Source organism: Rattus norvegicus, chromosome 4, assembly GCF_036323735.1.
Source record: "Rattus norvegicus strain BN/NHsdMcwi chromosome 4, GRCr8, whole genome shotgun sequence".
Classification (NCBI taxonomy): domain Eukaryota; kingdom Metazoa; phylum Chordata; class Mammalia; order Rodentia; family Muridae; genus Rattus; species Rattus norvegicus.
Genome location: NC_086022.1, coordinates 183,539,725 through 183,559,935, shown reverse-complemented (window position 1 = coordinate 183,559,935; position 20,211 = coordinate 183,539,725). Strand labels below are relative to the sequence as shown.

Below are 20,211 nucleotides of genomic sequence, written 5' to 3'. Positions count from 1 at the left end.
CACAGACTCTTAGAAATTTCAGAACAGCATTCTATTACTGAGGCTGACCACTGGAGCAAACAAAGTGCATTTAAACAGTGGAGATACGTCTTGAGCTTTGGCTGTGGGCCTGGGTGTAAACACCAGTCCTATTTCTTGACAGCTGAATAGCTTAAGCCAGGTTCTTTCTTTAATTTCCAGCTTTCTAGTTTTCAAAGTGAAAGATAATTTGATTATCTTTCATTTTATTTCAAGATGAATCAGAGAAGTAAGATGCTTTCTTCAAATTTCTAGCTTCAGCAAACAGAGTCTGGGAGGTTTTCTTGAGAACTCTTATACACAATTATGAGAAGGCAATAGTTTCTCATCATAAAATGTTTACCAGCATAACCATTAAGTGGTTGAGATAAATAAGTAGCCTCTCTCATTTGTTAGTTATAATAAAAATTTAAGTTCAGTCTAGACTAGACTAAGACTAACATTTTATGCTTAAGACTCAGTCAGGCATGCATATCTAAAATGGGCCTTAGAATCCTGTTATAGTTTTAATACTTGACCCAATCTTGAGGTTTGACAGTGACTTTAGGGTTCAGTTTTGACTCTTCAACTTGTTAACATCACAAAGAAGGAATTAGCTAGTTGCCTGCAGCTTAGCTGGCATCTTTAGTAATAGCTATGGTCAGTACAGTGAACTACTTATTAAACAATCTGTGTTTCTTTTTGCTATCTAAAATCTTCTCTAGGAGTCTGTTCTAGATGTCGACACACCCTCAAGTGCAATTCCATCTTCTCAGCCGCCTTCAGCTTCGCCAGGTAACCCAGTAGGAACATAATAACGCTAAAGACTTACACAGCTTTCGAGCTAACAGTCATTTATGAATCATTCACTCGCTCCAGATAGCTTAAGTGTTTGTTAATTTATTACCATTAGGACATAAGAATCCTTTAGTAACATATTTATATTTGTTAGAAAATGTAATATCCTCGGATGGGCAAATAAAGATGTCTAACAGCTGCCTTAGCCATTTTCCATGTTCTTTTTGGGGTTGTGGTTTCTAAGTTCAACCTACTTGACCTTTGAGCTGTAAATCTAGTGTGCAGGCTTTTGGGTCGTCCTGGCTGACAGGATTACCTCAGTAATACTTAGAATAATGACTGTCATGGTAACGAATGATGGAGCCTGAATCCAACACTGGTGTACCATGATCAAAACTATGGTCCAAATGTAAGCATTGAAGAGCTGCTAAAGTGATGCTGTAATGCTGGTAAAGCAAGAATAGTTCACATTAGTTAACAGAAGTGATGGATACTAATGAGTGAAATCAAACTGAAAACTATATACTTGTAAAAAGGATATTAATATGTATAACCACAGTGGAGAAATCCAAACAAACAGACTTACCAGCTAAGACTTATTAAGAAGGTTATGTGACAGCTCACTCTTCCAGAATATTGTCCCCAATAATTGTCCCATTGTCCCCAATAATTTTTTTTCTTTTTTCTTTTTTTTTCCGGAGCTGGGGACTGAACCCAGGGCCTTGCGCTTGCTAGGCAAGCACTCTACCACTGAGCTAAATCCCCAACCCCCCCCCCCCCCCCAATAATTTTTTAAGTCATAGGTTGTTTTTTTTTTTTTTTTTTTTTTTTTTTTTTTTTGTGGAAGCTTTGGAATTTTGGTTTTACCCATATAACCTTAGAACATCTCCATGTAATTTGGAATTAGTGTTTCTGACTAGTATCCAGTCTGCTCTCTTCAAAGTTGTAATAGGAACTTCCTCTTCTAATTGACACTTACTTTGTAAAGAGTAAACTTTGTTTTGTTAAATTTATATATATTAACTTTTCTCTCCCCTTAATTGTTTGGTTTTCTTTAGTCTCTGCAGTATCTGCAGAACAAAACTTGTCCAACCAAAGTGATTTTCTTCAAGAGCCATCAAAGGTAACTTACTTGACACTCTTCTTTGCTGTATGGGGAGGACTTCTTACTTTGGCAAGAGTAATCAGACTTATTCTGATATATCTGATTGAGAAAAGAATTTTTTTTTATCTTAGACCAATTAGAAGAGCATATTGTGTGTGTGTGTGTGTGTGTGTGTGTGTGTGTGTGTGTGTGTGTGTGCGCGCGCGTGCGCTATTATTAGAGACAAAGTCTCTTATATAGCCCAGTCTTACCTTGAATTCACTTTGCAGCATAGGCTAGTTTAGACCTTGTGTGTGATCATCGTGCCTCAGGAGTGCTGGAATGTTGGCCTGCGCTAGAATGACCAGTAGCATTTGTCTTTTAATAACCTTCTAGGTGAGTCTGCATACTTACACTTAAAACCACTGGTCCCAAACACCCTTACTCACCAATACTTAAAACTACCTCTGGCCACTCTACTTGAAGTGATAATTTGGAGGCAAGAGTAATTGCAATTTATAAATAAATACTAATATAAATATTTTGTCATCGTTAAGTAAAATGTTTTTGTCCCACTATGGTGCTGGACATTGGATACATCTAGCTTCTGTGGTTGCCTGCCAGGCAAGAACTCTGCCACTGAGCTACACCTGAAACTCTATTAAGTGAAACTTTTAAATAAAATGTGTATTTTAAGCCAGGGTTTTGCTCTGTAGTCCAGGGTAGTCATGAACTTGTCTTCTAGCCCTGGGGCAATGTATGCGTTCCACTGGACTGGCTTCCAGTCTTTTTAGTTTAACTGTTACGGTTAACAAAGAACTATTAGGGTTAACTGTTTAGCTAACAAAGGAGGGTTAAATTAGAGTTTCTTGGATTCTCCTTCTACACAAGTATAGCCCAACAGCAACCAGTCCCACTTATGATGGGTAGTACTTAATTTAAAGTACTAAGAAAAAGCATAATTTTAGAACACTCATAATTCTCATATTTTGGTTAGTTATTAATCATGTAAATTAGTATATAAACTGTTCTAAAGTATTAAAATAAATTCTCCTGAACTCTTTTTGAGAAGTGGAGGTTAGATGGAGCAGGGTCTGGCAATATAGCTCTGATTGGCCTTGTGGACCAGTCTGGCCTTTCAAATTTTTCTGGGGTTTAGGTGTGTGTGTGTGCGTGCCTGCCTTGCCTGCCTGCGTGCAAGTATATCTGTGAACGTGCATGCATGCACACACACAGATTCATGATTCTTTCTGTGCCTGTTGTTTATTTTATTTGTTGTTGGAGGCAAGGTCGGCCACCGTAACTCAGTTAGCCTAGAACTACGTAGTTGAGGAAGATGACCTTCAACTCTTGGTCATTCTGACTCTGCTTCCCTAGTGCTGGGATAATAGGCATGTGCTATCACATTTGTCTATACACTTTTCTTAAATTGACCTTCTGCCTCTCCTGAGGTAGGAGCATACTATGAAAGTCCCTTTAGCAGTTTATAGAAACGTAACAACTGCTCTGATATTTGGATACCACTCAGCTGATTTCTGGTTCTCCTGTGATATTACTGGAGCTTCTGGGACCTATGGAGAAGTATTCGGATGCAGGACTGGGTGCATAAGCACTTAGTTATCATCACTGTTAGATTATTTTAGGTATCTCTTATATTTTAATCAACGTTTGTGATGTAGGTTTTCTTCTAAACCATGTTTGTTGTTTTATTGTTAAGTTGTCACAGCCTTAGTTCCCTTTGTGCTTGTTCCTAGTTTTTATTTTATACCTGCCTCTTACTCCTAATTTTTTCTTAGAACTTTGATGCTGTTTTGATCTGTGTAGAGCTTATCTTTTTTTTTTTTTTTTTAATCCTTCTGCCTGTCTCTGTAAGGCATGCAAAGCCTTCAGACCAAAAGCCCGATTAGATCTGTGCATAGCGGGCTGGAGAGATGGCTCAGTGGTTAAGAGCAGTGACTGTTCTTCCAGAGGTCCTGAGTTCAAATCCCAGCAACCACATGGTGGCTCACAACCATCTGTAATAAGATCTGATGCCTTCTTCTGGTGTGTCTTTAGACAGCTACAGTGTACTCATATACATAAAATAAATAAATATTTAAAAAAAAAAGATCTGTGCATAGCTTGATAGCATGCACTGCTAACAAGCTACAATGTGTCAGCCACATTGCAGATCTGGCACTAGATTTTTCTGGACCAAGAATTTGGTTTAACATGTTCTGTTATTGAACTTTATTTATTTTTCTGATCTTGGACAGATTACTTCACCTTTCTTTGTTCTGCTGCTGCTGCTGTTGCTGCTTCTCCTCCTCCTGATCTTCTTCTTCTTCCTCCCCCTCCTCACTGCTCCCTCACCCCACCCCATGTGTGCGTGCCTGTCCTGGAATTCACTCTGTAGACCAGGCTGGCCTCAAATTCAGAGATCCGCCTGCCTCAGCCTCTGCCTCCACAGTGCTGGGATTAAAGGCATGGGCCACCATTGCCTGACTGCCGCTGCTGCTCTTTTTTTGGGTGGGGGGGTCAAGCTTTTTGACATAGGGTTTTTCTATGTAGCCCTGGCTATCCTGGAACTTTCTCTGTATACCAGGCCAGGCTGGCCTTAAACTCCGAGATCTGCTAACCTCAGCTTCCCAAGTGTGGGTTTAAAGGTGTGCATCACTACTCTTTGTATGCCTAACTGTTCTTGCTTCTTGATAACACCAAAGTGAAGGTAATTATGCTTACTCCATGTTTGTTAGGATAAATTATATTAATATATATACATATATATATATAGTGCATTTAGTATACTGCATGGTACCACTGAGTGCCAGTGAAACTTAACATATCAAGAAGTCTAGGGCCCAGGAAATATGAAGTGAACACAGTATATGTTGACAATCTTTCTATCTTCCTTGTGTCTAGGCTTCTTCTCCAGTTACTTGTAGCTCGAATGCTTGCTTGGTTACTACTGATCAGGCTTCTCTGGGATCTGAAACAGAGTTTATGACCTCAGAGACCCCTGAGGTAATGAGATACATTGTCTTAATTTCTTTGCTATCTCAAAGAATTGCAGAATGAGCTTATGAGTTACTGGCATGATTGATGGAATTAAAGTGTTTGTATTTATTAATATAGTTATTACCTTTTGTAGATGTTGTGGTCCTAGAACATACAAAGGTCACTATTGTGGCTTTGCCATGTATGTAGAATTAATAGTACATATCTTACCTGATATAATAAATATACTTAGAATTATCATTTTTAATTTGTTTAAAGATTTATTCATTTTGTTTCATGCATATGTGTATGTGTACCACATTGTGTTTGGTGCCCAACGGGCTTAGAAGAGGACATTAGTTCCTGTAACTGAAGTTATGTAGCTGCTAGGAATTGAACCTAGGTCCTCTGCAAGAGCAACAAGGTCTCTTAATTGCTGAGCCATCGCTCCTGCCTCTCTATTACTGTTTTCTGAGATGATTTCCTGTAGCACAGGCTGGCCTTCAATTCCTGATCCTTTTGCTTCTACTTCTCAAGTATTGGGATTACAAAGCGTATGGCCAAGCTTAGTCAATTTATTAATGTATTTTAATAAGTAATATACAGGGCTGGAGAGATGGTTTAGTGATTAAGAATGTGTACTGATTTTGGAGAGAAGCCAAGTCGTCTTAAGCCCAGCACTCATCTTGTAGCTCACAACTACCTGTAACTCCAGCCTCAGAATCTGGGCACTTGCACTCCTGTGCACAGACAGATATATTCACACACATACAGACTTAAAAATAAAGTAAATCTCTATAACTAGCAAAGCATTAGGTTTCCTTATGGCATTTTAAATGTAGAATAAAGAAAAGCTTCAGGTCGACTTAGGAGAAATCAATCACATAACTGAAGATTTGGTTTTTACAGTGTTCATAGCACTGACTGAGTTGGAATGAGTTAACAGTCTTCCTGGCTCATCTTATCAAAAGCATTTTGACAGTATGAGGTTTGTGAATGTAGTTCTACATTTCAATCTTTACTCTTTGAACAAATCCTTGAGCTAGAATAGTCATGGACGGGATGAATTGGGAGGAATTTAATAACTATTAGGTTATAATTTAAACTAATAAATGAGAGTTCATTATAGAATGTAAGAAAACATGGATGATTCGTCTTTATAGTGCTTACTTGCTCTAAATTAAGAGAGCTGGCTTTTTGACAAAGAAAAAGTGATTCCCCCCCCTCCCCTCCCCTGCCAAGAGACCTATAATGGTCTGATTTCTAATCTGGTTGAGATTGGGCTTTATGTTATATTAATTTGACTTTATAGGTAAGGATTACTTAAATTAGATGAAAATTGTTTTTTTTTTTAAGTCACAGAACTTAGGAAACTACTAATATTTTTTTAAATAAAGAATTAATACTAAGGAGCTAACTAACCCAAAGTTTTTCTTAAACTCAGTCTTTGCATGTATTTGGAGTAATACTGGATTATTATTTGGAAAGCTGGTGGGAAGTTGAGAACCCCTTGTGTGACACTTTCTTTGTCAGCGTCCTATCAAAGCAAATGTACTGTGCATCCTCAGCAGTCTCGATTTGAAATTGTAAGCAAACGCTGCTCTCTGCATTCCTGTGTTCCCCTGTCACCCTAAAGAACTTGCTGACTTGTGTCAGCTTGGGGCTTAGTGCAAGTCAACCTCCTGGCCTGTGGCAAGTATGGCTGATGTCGCATTTCTCCTCCACAGATGGTGGCTCCCCCCTGCAAGCCAGCATCTGCACTTGCTTCTCCAAATCCTCCACTGTCGAAGGGCTTCCAGTTACCTCCTGCAAGTGGGAGCTCGGCAGCCATTAGCACAGCACCCTTTCAGGCCATGCAGACAGTGAGTAAGGAAGGGAAATGATGGCTGTGGAAGAACTGAGGGTTCTCCCACACCTAGCTTTGATCCCGGATGAGATGTTTGCTTTCATGTTGCTCTGTTGGGGCTGTTGGAGTTTAAATTTGTCACTGTTGTGATGGAGTATTAAATCTACAACCTCCAGAACTTTCAAGAAGTATTTTTTTAATTGAAAATAGATTTTTCATACAGTATATTCTGATTGTTTTCCTATCCCTTACTCTTCCTAGGTCTTCCCACTTACACTCCTATCCAGTCCACACCCTTTCTATCTCTTTCAAAAATGAACAGGCATCTAAGTAATGATGATAAAGTAAAATAAAAAAACAAACAGGGGTTGGGGATTTAGCTCAGTGGTAGAACGCTTGCCTAGGAAGCGCAAGGCCCTGGGTTCGGTCCCCAGCTCCGAAAAAAAGAACCAAAAAAAACCCAAACAAACAAATTGGAATATGGCAAAACTCCAAACAAGAAAAGAGCCAAAGAAAAAGCACAGGAAATGCATTTAGAAGTAGAGATGCATACAGGAGTCTATTAACAATCCCCAAACTGGAAGCCATAGTACATACACAGATGCACGCACGCTTGTGCGCAAAGGAACTGTGAAGTAGGAAAATGTCTTGACTTAACATGATATAGAGAATCCAAAGATGCTATTGCGTTTATTTTGCGTTGGCTAGTCCCTGCTGGGTGTGGGACCTATACTCTAAGAGTGATTTGTTTAAGGACTATTTTTATCAGAGCCTTGTTTCCTCTCTGAAAATTAGCAGACAAAGCCTTGAACCCATGTGAAAATGAATGTGGTTGATCCCTAATACTCTTTCCACAAAAGGAATACGTGGGTGGTAAACATTGTTTTGGCAATAGTTACATGTAATATTAATCATTACTGATACTGCATTACTAAAGGTTCCAGCTTTAATAACTTGAAGTAGGATATAAATTAATTAAAATTCATTTAATTTTATTTTAGTCTCATTCTGGTTCACAGAGTTTCAGGTTCAGATTTGTGTGTGTTCTGAAAATGTATTCCTCTATAAATTGTAGTGTAAAACTTTTTTAAGAAGATACTATTGCAGGGGCTGGAGAAGTGGCTCAGATTTGATTTCTGAGACCTACTTGGTGGCTTACAGATGTCTGTAATGTTCTGTAACATCCATTGGATCCCACATCCTTTTGTGGCCTTTCTAGGCAGCAGCTATAGACATGGTGCAAACAATATGAGGCCAACATGTACACACACCAAGGAAAATCTTTATAAAGGAAAAGAAGGAAAAGATAATGTGACATAGAGTGTGTATCTTTAGGAGAGAAAACCATTCAGTAGGGGAGTGAGTGCCTTTGTTGTTGGGCCTGCTGCTTCACACCAGCACCTGGGGAGTAGTGGGTGAGCAGTGTCCAGCAGGCCCAGAGCAGGGCTGCTGAACTCAGTAGCAGGAATTCACAGACCCTCCTCCTATGGCTGAACTGTTTGAGGGTCTTTTTCTCCTTGCTTTTTCTACTTTCCCTGGCAGTCTCCTAATATTAGGATTCAAATTTATTTTTCTTTTGTCTAATCAAAAGCAGACATGATGAAATAGAATCGTTCAGTAGGTATTACCTATTGCAGTACAGTCTAACCTGTCAGACCAGTCCACTCGGCTTGTCTTGTGTTTATCCACTCGGTTTTGTCATAGTGCCTCTTTGTTGATGGCTCCCTGTCTGCTCTCCCTTTTTGAAGCCTACCCAGTCAAACAGGTTCTGTTGTATATTGATTGTTTAGCTCCTGTGTAAACAACACAGAGACATCAGATTTTTTTATCAAGCTGCTGGTACTGTGCTGGGCAGGTTCTGAGCTATTCTAGCCCAACTGGTCTGTTAATAACCACATAAATGTCCCGTTACCTGCCAACTGAGTCTTGCTCTGTTCCATGTGTGTCCTCAGGGCAATCTTCTCTTGAGCCTTATGGTTGATCCTGTTGCATGGTGATCTCTTTCTTTTCCTCTCCTTTGTCCTCTCTCCTTGTGATCCCTGTCTGAGATTCCCTCACTTGATCTGAATTTCTGTCCTCCTCTCCTGCCCAGTTACAGGCGCTCTAACTTTTTATTCATCAATCAGGTACTATTGAGGAACATTCTTTACAGCACATTGGTCAATACAATGCCCATGTCCAGACTGGAGAGCAGAACTCAGTATCTGAATACACACAAGACACACAAGACAAACCCCAACAGTTCAATAAAAGTCTCTCTCTTTCTTTTAAGTTCAATAAAAGTCTCTTTCTCTTCTAAACTAAAATAAGAACAATTATAAAAAACTATTATGTAAGAGTGACAGTGTCTAGTCCATTTGTATATATCAATTTAGGAGAAAGTACTCTATTATCTGTTCTATCTTGGTGAGTTCAGCGTTCTGCACCTAAATCATTTTCTATCATAACTTGTATTACCAACCCAAAAACATCTTCTTATACCTAAACATATTTTCTTAAATCCTAACCAAGTTCAACGTTTATTGTAAGACTATAACTATGTAGTCTTCAATCAGAGACTTGAGAAGGTATAAAGAATATCTGTGTATATAGGAAGTACAGCGCAAACGCCTTTCAAAACTATAGAAATGTCAGAGACATCAGCTGCCTAGACAGTCCCCAAAACTTCTGTATAACATTGGAGCATCTATCTTCAGCCTTTGGGCCCAGAATTTTCTGGTAGATTTTTTATTTGTGAAGCAGGAATTAGAAATGGCTTGCCTACCTTGTCTTTGCAAAGCTCGTCAGTTGACTTTCCTGCGTCTCATTTTTTTTTTTTTTTGGTCCATTTTGGACACCATACTGTCAGCAGTTGAAATAAGGATAATTTCTTGTTCAATGACTAGCTTGCTACTTTTGAAGCAAATGCCATACAGAGGTTCTTCAATGCTCATCATCATCTTTGAAGTAGAAATGAGGTGCTGCCAAGGGCTGATATGTCTCATTGTCAAAAAAGCCTTAAAATAGTGAAATATCTTTAAGTGCCATTTTCTGTGGATCTCTGAGGTTTTTGAAGACTGACTGTCTGTCTGTCTATCTATCTATCTATCTATCTATCTATCTATCTATCTATCTATCTATCTATCTATCTATCTACCTATCATATATTTGAATGGACAAACATTGCTCATTTTTAGATATTTATATGTTCAACCAAGGGAATATATTTCTGTAATAAACTAGACTAGTGTCTAACATTGCCATAGTATGTTTTAACCAAATATAACCTTAATTTCTAGCATTCTGTTCTAATCTTTTGGCTCCTTCTCATTCTTTGGCTTGTCTGTCTTTACCTGTGTCTCACTTTTCTCTCTGCAACCTGTCTCTGTAAAACTGTCTCCTCTCTCTGCTCCTCAAGTGGCTTCCCTTTCTTCTCTCTTCTCATGAGAGTTGGGCATATTTTATTTTGTCAAATCTTTCTGTAATTTATCACTTTGTCTGCCATTGAATTAGATAGCACTTTCAAACATGGGAGCTTCCTTCTACCAACTAACTTTACCTTCATTGTTTGGGATTAAAGATGGTGTACTATGGTCATGCCTATATTACAGCCAGAGGGATTAAAGATGTGTGTTAAGGTCTGAGCCACACAACAACTAGAAACAGTTTTTTTCAGTAAATAACACAAACAATACAGTTTTGGGGTTCACAGTATAATCAAATATTCTGTAACACTTCTCTGATCAAAATTCAAAGCAATATAAGTCTATTGTTATAAACAGAAATATTTAGAAATCTGACAGACTTATGATAGAATAAATATGTCATAAAACACTAACAGTAGCTTTTGACCAGGTTTATAGTATCAGAAATGGAATCCCTCCTGTGGTACGGACTTCATATCCAGTCAGAAAACAGCAGGTTACCCTATTAAACATTATGCCATGATAGCACCATTGGTTCATTTTGCCAGGTTGATATTATAACATGCAGGGCCCATCACCAGATGAGACTCGATGTCTTTTCTCCTCTAGTAGCTCCAACAGCAACTTCTGGCACTATGTATGGTATATCCAGAAGGGAGAGAATTTCTTAGTTTGATTTCTCTTATGTCCCGCATCCAAGTGAGTGGTATCTTTATCAGTAGGGGCCTACTATCTAGTTGTGGTTGGCAATGCAGAGCAGTGGCAATACCCTGTGTGGTTTGGAGCATTCTGGACCAGTGAATCAGAGGGAGGAACTCCTTAGTATGGTACTGTATATTTATATGATACAGGGTTTCACTGTAGCCCTGCCTTGACCTGGAACTCCAGTGTAGACCAGGCTGGCTTTAAATTCAGAGATGTTCATGTCTCTGCCTTCCAAGTTCTGAGGTCAAAGGCATCCAATATTATACCCTGACATAGGAATAATTTCTTATACTGTGTAGAAGCATCATCTGTCGATCAAAAGCCGATATAGCCCATTAGCAAAAGGCAGGAAGTAGAAGGTGGTAGTTCTAGTAGAGAGATTGGAACCCTCAGAGATAGTCAGAGGCAAGAGATTCACCCCACACTCAAAAGAAGTCAGATGTATGAAACTGAGGAGAGGTATCTAGCCATGTGGTAGACATAGAATAGTTTTAAGTAGGTTAATAAGTCACAAGCTATTATTACCTTGAAGCAACTCAGTTACCTGGAAGAAGGCAACTGGTGAGACATTGAGGTCAGAATGGTCTGTGGGCTCTTGTCTGTAGGGCATTGTCTTGATTGCAGATTGATGTAAGAGGACTCAGATAGCCCTTCTATCTCCCTGTGGGGTGCATGTGTGTGTGTGTGTGTGTGTGTGTGTGTGTGTGTGTGTGTGTGTGTGTGTGTGTGTGAGAGAGAGAGAGAGAGAGAGAGAGAGAGAGAGAGAGAGAGAGAGATCCTCTATGGTTTCTATTCTACTTCCTTGACTGTGATTGAGTTTCTTGATGAGATAGAATGTTGCGTGGGGCTAGCAAGCAGGTCTGCTTTCATGTTTCTGCTTCAGTTCTTGTTTTGACTTGCCTCAGTGATGAACTGTGACTTGGAAGTGTAAGCCATATAAATCCTTTATAAATAAAATACTGGTCAGAGGGGTTTTTTTGTTTGTTTGTTTTTTGTTTTTTTCTTTTTTTGTCACAGTAGCAGAAGGGAAACTAGAACACTCAATTAGATTATAATTCCCAATATTTTTCCTTCCCTGAACTTCTATTCTACTTCTGCCTCTACAACATTACTTATTCTAGGTAGAAGCGAAACCATATATTTCTTTTCAAAAGCAATATTACTTACTATTATCATGTGCAAATCATGCATGTGGAGGTCAGAGGACAATTACAATGGAGTTAGTTCTTCCTACCACTTTTAAATGGATTAACTCAGGTCACTAAGGTTGCTCAGTAAATGTCTTTACACAGGGAGCCATCTAATCTTTTCACAATTGCTTTGTAACTTGCTTGTTTCACTTAGTGTAATGTTTTTGATATGTAATATACATCATATTTTCATTATTTTTATGAGTGAATGATACTTAATGTACTTGTCTCATTTCATTTGGTTTTTTGACGTTTTACTGTTAGGAGTAATGTTGCTCAGCTCATATCTGCTCAAGTCTTGACTTCTACTTCTTTTGGGACAGTATCTGGACATTATGGTGGGTTTACATTTTCTTCACAAGGAACCATCATCTGTTTCCCAGTGCTTGTGCCAGCTTATCTTTCCAGCAGTAATAAGATTAGTTTCCCCCGCTCCCTCTTTAGTCTTGCTTTCCATCAATGGTGGGCCCAGTGGGTATGAAGGGAAACCCCACAGTGGTCTTGGTTTACATTTCCCTGATGACTAAGGATGATCAGGCTTTCTTGTTCTTAATAGTTGTTTGTTGTCTTTGAAGAAATGTCGATTCAAGTCCTTTGTCCATCTAATGCCTTAGGATCTGGTACAGTTGTACAGATGTTATTGAGACACTTCCTCTGATCCATACCCAGTGCTTTTGTGTGCTCTTTCCTTTAAGGTATTTAATGTTAATGCACCTCTGCCTCCACGGAAAGAACAAGCAATGAAAGAATCTCCTTATTCATCTGGCTACAGTCAAAGTTTTACTTCATCAAGTACACAGACAGTATCCCAATGTCAGCTCCCAGCTGTACACGTGGAGCAGACAACCCAACCTCCTGAGACTGGTAAGACCTCTGCATATATTCTTTTTTTTTTTTTTTTTTTTTGGTTCTTTTTTTTTCGGAGCTGGGGACCGAACCCAGGGCCTGGCGGCATATATTCTTTATAAGTGCCACATGCCGGGCTTGGGGATTTAGCTCAGTGGTAGAGCGCGTGCCTAGCAAGCGCAAGGCCCTGGGTTCGGTCCCCAGCTCCGAAAAAAAAAGAAAAGGAAAAAAAAAAAAAGTGCCACATGCGGGGTTGGGGATTTAGCTCAGTGGTAGAGCGCTTACCTAGGAAGCACAAGGCCCTGGGTTCGGTCCCCAGCTCTGAAAAAAAGAACTAAAAAAAAAAAGTGCCACATGCCATCTTGGCGCTTTACTGGAGTACCCTCTATAGTGTCCTCTATAGACTTAGACAGCAGCTTTTTAAGAAAACAGTCTCTAGTGGCCTTACAGCTGGAAGCGTTTATCTCTTTAATGTTTCTCTGGTAGTAAGAAGTAGTTGATGTCTTTTCCTCTGTTTAATTAAGTTTACCTCTAGCGGTGAATTAGTTAAGCTCCCAGAGGGTCTCATTCACGTATGTGCTACACCCTCCCAAGAGCTCTGTGGATTCATGAATGAAAGATAGACACACACTAGCTAATTTTTATATGCCTTGACTAGCTTAAGGGTTGGGGACTTCTAAACCTCCATGCAGCTAGCACACATTTCCCTCTTGTATTCCTGGCTTAACATCTTTTAAAATCTACATTTCATCTCTGTGACCCTGTTGCTTTCTGGGGAGCCCCCTCACAGGACTGCATTTCCTTTCCACCTACATTGTTGAGTGATTTCTCTCCTGCAGCTCTCAAATCTGATCCCTTTGCCTCTAAGTCATGGCCATTCTCTTTCTCCCCTTTTTCCTGGTCCCTTGCCTGTGCAATCTCAAAGTCCTGTCCAATCTCTCTGCAGCCGTTGGTTATATGGCAATTCCTTAATTATCTTTCTTTTTTTCTTTTTTTTTTTTTTTTCTTTTTTTCAGAGCTGGGGACCAAACCCAGGGCCTTGCGTTTGCTAGGCAAGCGCTCTACCACTGAGCTAAATCCTCAACCTTTTTTTTTTTTTTAATTTATTTATTATATATAAGTACACTGTCACTATCTTTAGACACACCAGAAGAGGGCATCAGATCTTATTACAGATGGCTGTGAGCCACCATGTGGTTGCTGGGATTTGAACTCAGGATCTCTGGAAGAGCAGTCAGTGCTCTTAACCGCTGAGCCATCTCTCCAGCCAATTCCTTAATTATCAGTCAAAGCCATGTGGGGACAGGGACCCTAAGGTGTGGAAGTGTGGCTTTTGGAAATAAGACAAAGCATTAGCGCCAATTCCCAACATTTACCTGCTAATTTAACTTTGAGATTCCTTTTGTTTGTCTTAGTTTTGTTTTCTTCAAGACAGGGTTTCTCTGTGTAGCTCTGGGTATCCTGGAACTTGCTTTATTGACCAGGCTGGTCTTGAACTCAGAGATCTCCTTGCTTTTGTCTCCTGAGGATTTAAGTTGTGTATCACTGTGCCGGGCCCTTGACCTTTCTTAAGTATATGGATGTTTTGCTTGCATGTATGTTTGTGTACCATGTATGTGCCTGATACCCCCAGAGATCAGAAAATGACATCAGATCTCCTGCACCTGGAGCTACAGATGATTGTGAGGATCACATGGGCACTGGGCATGGAGCCTAAGTCCCCTGCAAGAGAAATAAGTGCTCTTAACTGTGGAGCCATCTCTCCAGTCCCTAATTGGGGCTATGGGGAGGTAGAACTTGAGTGGCTGTTTTAGCTGTGTTGACTCTTGGTTTCAAGTTTGATTGTAGGGTTACCTAGACAGAGGCCAAGCAGACAGGACTTCTAAATGCCTTGGTGTAGATTGTGAAGCTATTGTTTTACACTGTGTTATGCTTTAAGTACAGATGATAGATTTAATGGAAAATAAAAACTGAAGTGAGATAAATGCTATTGTACTGTTAGCTCAGAGAAAGTTTTAATCTTTTAAAGCTGTTTTGAATGGTAAAAGCACAGGTAACCTTTTTAAATTTTTTGTTTAATTATTTCCTTTGTTAAAATTTACTACCTTCCTTCTTAATACAAAAGCACTGGTAGGTTTGCAGCGTTGGTATTGAAGCCCTTAACATGCTGAGCAAATGAGCTGAGCCTCTGGGTGCTTTTTCCTTTAGTGGTGAGGCCCTTTACCTAACAGACACTGTGGCCATAGACTTTCTCAATTTTGAATTCTAGTAAGATTTTAATTCATGGCCCAGGGATGTAGTTCAACTATAAAGTGTTTGTCTAACATACACGAAGTCCCAGGTTTCATCCTCAACACTGGTGTCAACTGGGCATAATGGCAGATGCATACAATCCTAGAATCTGAGAGTTGGACACACCAAGATAAGAAATTTATGATTATCCTTGGCTACCTAACAAGCTCAGGACCAGCCTGTGCTACATGAGACACCCCCCCCACACACACACACATACAAACATACACACAACTCCCCCCTTCCCCCCAAAAAAAAGATTAGAATTTTCTTTTGCTCCTTGATCTGGAATATTTAGCTTGAGATGTCTTACTCTGTAGCCTTAGTGTATCAGGAACTTGTAGTATAGACTGGTATGGTCTCAAAGCCCAAGAGATTCAGCTGTCTCTGTCTTCAAGTACTGATGTTAAAGGCATATATGTCACCATACCTGGCATCATTCTTAACATTTTTACACCTTGTGAAAGTAGGGGCTTTTCTAGGCCATTCTTGCTCTGAATAACATCACAGAAACCTGTATTTATTTATTATAAGCTTTAGGCATAGTAGCGAGGCGTGTTCTAGGCTATTCTAACCCAACAATGCTGGCCTGGCCTACTTACCGTGCGGCCTGTGACCTGGCATCTTAGTCTTGCCTGGCACCTCCTTCTTCGTTCACGTCCCAATGATGACTCCCTTGGTCCCCACATGAAATCCTCTCTGTGGGCCTGGGAGTCCTGCCCTTCTCCTCTCCTGCCCAGCAATAGGCTGCTCAGCCCTTTATTTGGCCAATCAGAAGATGGTGAAGAACAGTGTTTTGTAAAATATTGAGTTAGGAGATGCCTCAAAATAATGACACTACAAAATAGGGACTGCCACCAGAACCCTGGGTACAGAAACCCGCACTTGCTTACACAGTGCACAAAATGACCTCTCACAGATATGCTATCACATCTGAATTCTGTATTCATCACCCCATCCCACACTGGCTATGACTTTATATCTGCTTACTGCTAACTCCTTTTCATTTCCTACTGGCCCCCGGAGTCAACCATTCTACTTTATGAGTTTGAATTTGACTGCCCTGCCTACCTCATGTAAGTTGGCATCATATATTGTTCTGTTTTAACTTATTTAATATAACCCCTGTAAAGCTCATTTATACTGTGACATGTGCTAGATTTTTTCCTCTCTACAACTGAGTAATATTCTGTTTCATATATATGCTCATGTATCATAAGTAAGCTTTTAAAGGAAAAATGTTAGATGTTTTGATATGTATTCTATATATAATATATCAATATATTTTTATATATATTGACAACATGGGGCCTTTGTTACCATTTAATTCTTGGACTCTAAATTGTTTTCTCTTAAGCTGCAGGTTACCATCCTGATGGAACTGTTCAAGTAAGCAATGGGAGCCTTGCCTTTTACCCAGCACCCACGAGTATGTTTCCCAGACCTGCTCAGCCATTTATCAGTAGTAGGGGGGCTCTGAGAGGATGTTCACGTGGAGGGAGGTTACTAATGAATCCTTATCGGTCTCCTGGTAGCTACAAAGGTATGCTTTGAGTCTAGTGTACTAAATCATCTTAATCTATATATTCACCTGACTGAAATTTTACTTCTCTATTGTTCTTGTCATTCCCATTTATAATTGTCTATTAGTAGATGAAACTTTCTTTAACTTATGTTCTTAGGCATTGAGTTATCTCTCTGGCACTCCAGTACTTTAATATGCTTACTCTCTGCACAGACCTACCTAACTCTGTCTGCAAAGAGAGCATTAATCCTGTGATTTACTAAAGAAGGGAGGTTGATCAGCCTGGTTTTCATGTGGGATTTTGATTTTCATGTTTGAATTATATTTTTTCTTTTACTGATTAACTCTTAAGATATGTCATAATTAGACAAAGCTCATTCACAGGTTACTTTTAAACTATACTGCAGATAACAACAAGAGAAATTGAGTCCATATAGTGTGGACTGCTAAGATAAAGTTATGGTTCTAAGTATTGTGATGGCAGCTTGATATTAGCTTAATATTAGGTTTTAAGTATCTAATTACATTAGTCCCATCTTTGCCCAACCACAACTTGTGTTTCAACAGTATTAGAAGTCAGGAAAAAATACTGGGTGTGGTGGTACATGCTTTTAATTCAGCATGTGGGAGTCAGAGACATGTGAATTTCTGAGTGTGAGACCAGCCTGGTCTGTATAATGAGTTCTAGGACAGCCAGGATTACACAAAAAAACCATATCTCAAAAAACCGATGTAAATAAGTAAATAAATAGCCAGCAGAATTATGTGTATTTTGCTGCAGAAACATTTTAGTATGTTTTTAGTTACAGACACACTTCTCTTTTGCTCTGGTCCCTGGTGCTAGATGGGCAAATATTATGGTTTCTGTACTGCCAGGAAACTCCACAGTGTCTGATAGGACTAGAAGTGGCATGACAAACAGTACAAGAAATGCCAGCCTGCTTGGGCACAGCCTTAGGGGTTGGTCCTTTTGGAGGTGCTTCTCATTCAAACGGAACTGTGCTGGAAAAAGTAGGGGTTGAGGCCAAACAGCCAAATTTTGCTGTTAGAAAGTATGTCAGGGTGCAGCTCATCAAGAATGGCAAGATGGTCACAGCATTCATGCCCACTGATGGCTGCTTGAACTTCACTGAGAAAATGATGAGGCTCTGGTTGTTGGATTTGGTCAGAAAGGTCATGCTGTAGGCGATGGTCTTGGAGTCTACTTAACGTTGTTAAAGGAGTGTTTTTCCATTGGCCCTGTACAAAGGCAAGAAGGAACGACTGAAACTATAAAATTTGACAGTGGTGAACACAGTAATAAAACTTCCTATTCTAAAAATAAAAAAACCAAAGAAGCCATTTATCTAATGGTGACATTGTAAGAGCTGTCCATTGTTTCCTCTCCAGTTTAACTTGTAAAGCCACAGACTTTACTGAACTTCATTCCCTATCGTTTTATGTATGTTGCTTGTTTATTCATTAGGTTTTGATAGTTACAGAGGCCTTCCCTCAGCTTCAAGTGGGACTTACAGCCAACTGCAGCTGCAAGCTAGAGAGTATCCTGGGACACCTTACTCTCAGAGGGTAAGTAGGAATGGCTGCTGCTACTAAAGTGTGCAACAGTTGTGGGTGTTGGTCGTGAACATTTTTCCTATCATCAAGTGAGGATGGAATTTGAAAGGACCTTAATCATGTTCATATAAACTCATTTATTCTTCCACTTTATAGGAAAAGGGTTCAGAGGTTAAGTTTCTTGTTTGTAGTCACACAGCAAATAAATGGGATAAAAATTGGATTGCAAATTTTTTTTCTAAACTTCCAAGCTTGTGTTTCTTACAGTGTTACTACATTGCCTTCAACTTAACTTACCTGTTATATATGGTAGAGTTCATCTTTACAAGTTTAACTGTTTTGTTTATTTGGATTTGATCACTCGGGAGAGTTTCTTCTGTATGTCTGACAAGACTGATAGGGGCTTACACATTTCATTTTAGCAAACTTTGTGAACTTTCTATCATGGTCGTATTTAGACTAACATACTAGACTAGTATTTTTCTTTTAAAACTTTGTAACTTTGTTTTATTTATGTGTGTGTGTGTGTGTGTGTGTGTGTGTGTGTGTGTGTGTGTGTGTGTGTAGACACCATGGTATAGAGGTTAGAGGACAATTTGTAGGCATGGATTATCTCTGTCATGTGGATTCTGGAGATTCAGCCAGGCTTGGTGACAACCATCTTCATCTACTAAGACCTCTCTGTTGCTAGTCTTTACATTGATTTACAGTCTCAGTCGTATTGAAGAATTTATGTGCTCTTCTTGAAGATGAATGACAAAGGCCATTGTCTGCTTTCGTGATTACTCAGCACTGTACTTGTTACATGGTGTTCCCTTGATGCTAATTAATTAATCTGTATTTTTAGTTTTCGTGCCAAGTTAAAATATTTGTGTATTCATTTCAGGATAATTTCCAGCAGTGTTATAAAAGATCAGGGACATCTAGTGGTCTTCAGGCAAATTCAAGAGGTAAGGGTACTTACCTGCATAGATCTACCTAAAGCATGCTTTTACTTCACTACATCCTGTACCAGCTTCTCTCTATGTAACATTCATCTGCTGAAGATTTCAATTTCAATGCTAACCAGCATGAAATGAGGCAGTAGACTATTAGGAAGTGTATGAACACTGTCAGTCTAGTTGTGTATGTTTTCTAAAAAGTGTTTTTTTCTTACATGAACATAATTTAACCTTTGACACAGTTTCCTATGCTAACTTGAGATTGATTCAGAGTGATGACTTTAAAAAAAAACTTTTTTTGGGGGCTGGGGATTTAGCTCAGTGGTAGAGCGCTTACCTAGGAAGCGCAAGGCCCTGGGTTCGGTCCCCAGCTCCAAAAAAAAAAAAAAAAAAAAAAAACAAAAAACAAAAAACAAAAAACTTTTTTTAGATTTATTCTTTTATTTTATGAGTGTTTTACCTGCATGTCTATCTGTGCACCACTTACATGCTTGGTGGTGCCTTTGGAGGTCAGAAAAAGGAATTAGATCCCTTGGAAATGGAGTTACAGATGGTTGTGGCCCACCATGTGGGTGCTGGGCACTGAACCCAGCTCCTCTGTCAGAGCAACAAGTGCTCTTAACCACTGAACCACCTCTCTAGTCCCCAGAATGATGGCTTTTGAAATGAGTGGTGCTAACATTAGTGCAGTGGTAGACTTGAACAGGTAGCAGTTAAAACAGGGTGGCAGTGCACTTGTCAGGATAAGAAGAGACTATTAAATGATTCAGTGTACTTGAAAAAGAATTATGAAAGCGAAAAATTTCAAAGGAAAATAGCCTTTCTACTTTGAGAAAATGGTCTTCATCATATTGAGCAGTGTTTTGTACACACCACCTAAAACATTATTATTTTAGATCAGTGGAGAAGGTTGTGTAGGGTAAAGTGCTCACTCTGCAGTATGAAGACCTGAGTTGAGATTCCTGGCAGGCATGAAAAACACTGGGCTTTGTAGCAGTTGCCTATAACCCTAGTGGTGGTGGTGGGGGGGCAGGTCTTGGAGGCTTGCCAGGA

At 39.4% G+C, this 20,211-nt stretch overlaps 1 protein-coding gene and 1 pseudogene across 19 annotated transcripts in view; both read left to right on the top strand.

Annotated features, from left to right (window-relative positions):
* Caprin2 (caprin family member 2) overlaps positions 1 to 20,211 on the top strand; it is a 54,228-nt gene that overhangs the window by 32,227 nt on the left and 1,790 nt on the right. For 9 of the 19 annotated variants that reach the window (XM_063286702.1, NM_001401070.1, XM_039108910.2 and 6 more), the window contains 8 exons: positions 723 to 792; positions 1,854 to 1,918; positions 4,781 to 4,882; positions 6,583 to 6,717; positions 12,696 to 12,864; positions 16,496 to 16,681; positions 18,129 to 18,229; positions 19,104 to 19,167. In XM_063286702.1, coding sequence (XP_063142772.1) covers positions 723 to 792; positions 1,854 to 1,918; positions 4,781 to 4,882; positions 6,583 to 6,717; positions 12,696 to 12,864; positions 16,496 to 16,681; positions 18,129 to 18,229; positions 19,104 to 19,167 — 892 coding nt within the window. Of the gene's footprint in view, positions 1 to 722; positions 793 to 1,853; positions 1,919 to 4,780; positions 4,883 to 5,764; positions 6,547 to 6,582; positions 6,718 to 12,695; positions 12,865 to 16,495; positions 16,682 to 18,128; positions 18,230 to 19,103; positions 19,168 to 20,211 lie in introns of those variants that run through there. The other 10 variants (XM_063286704.1, XM_063286705.1, XM_039108913.2 and 7 more) reach the window with 6 other exon arrangements.
* Positions 16,689 to 18,122, top strand: LOC108350798 (40S ribosomal protein S23 pseudogene; annotated as a pseudogene).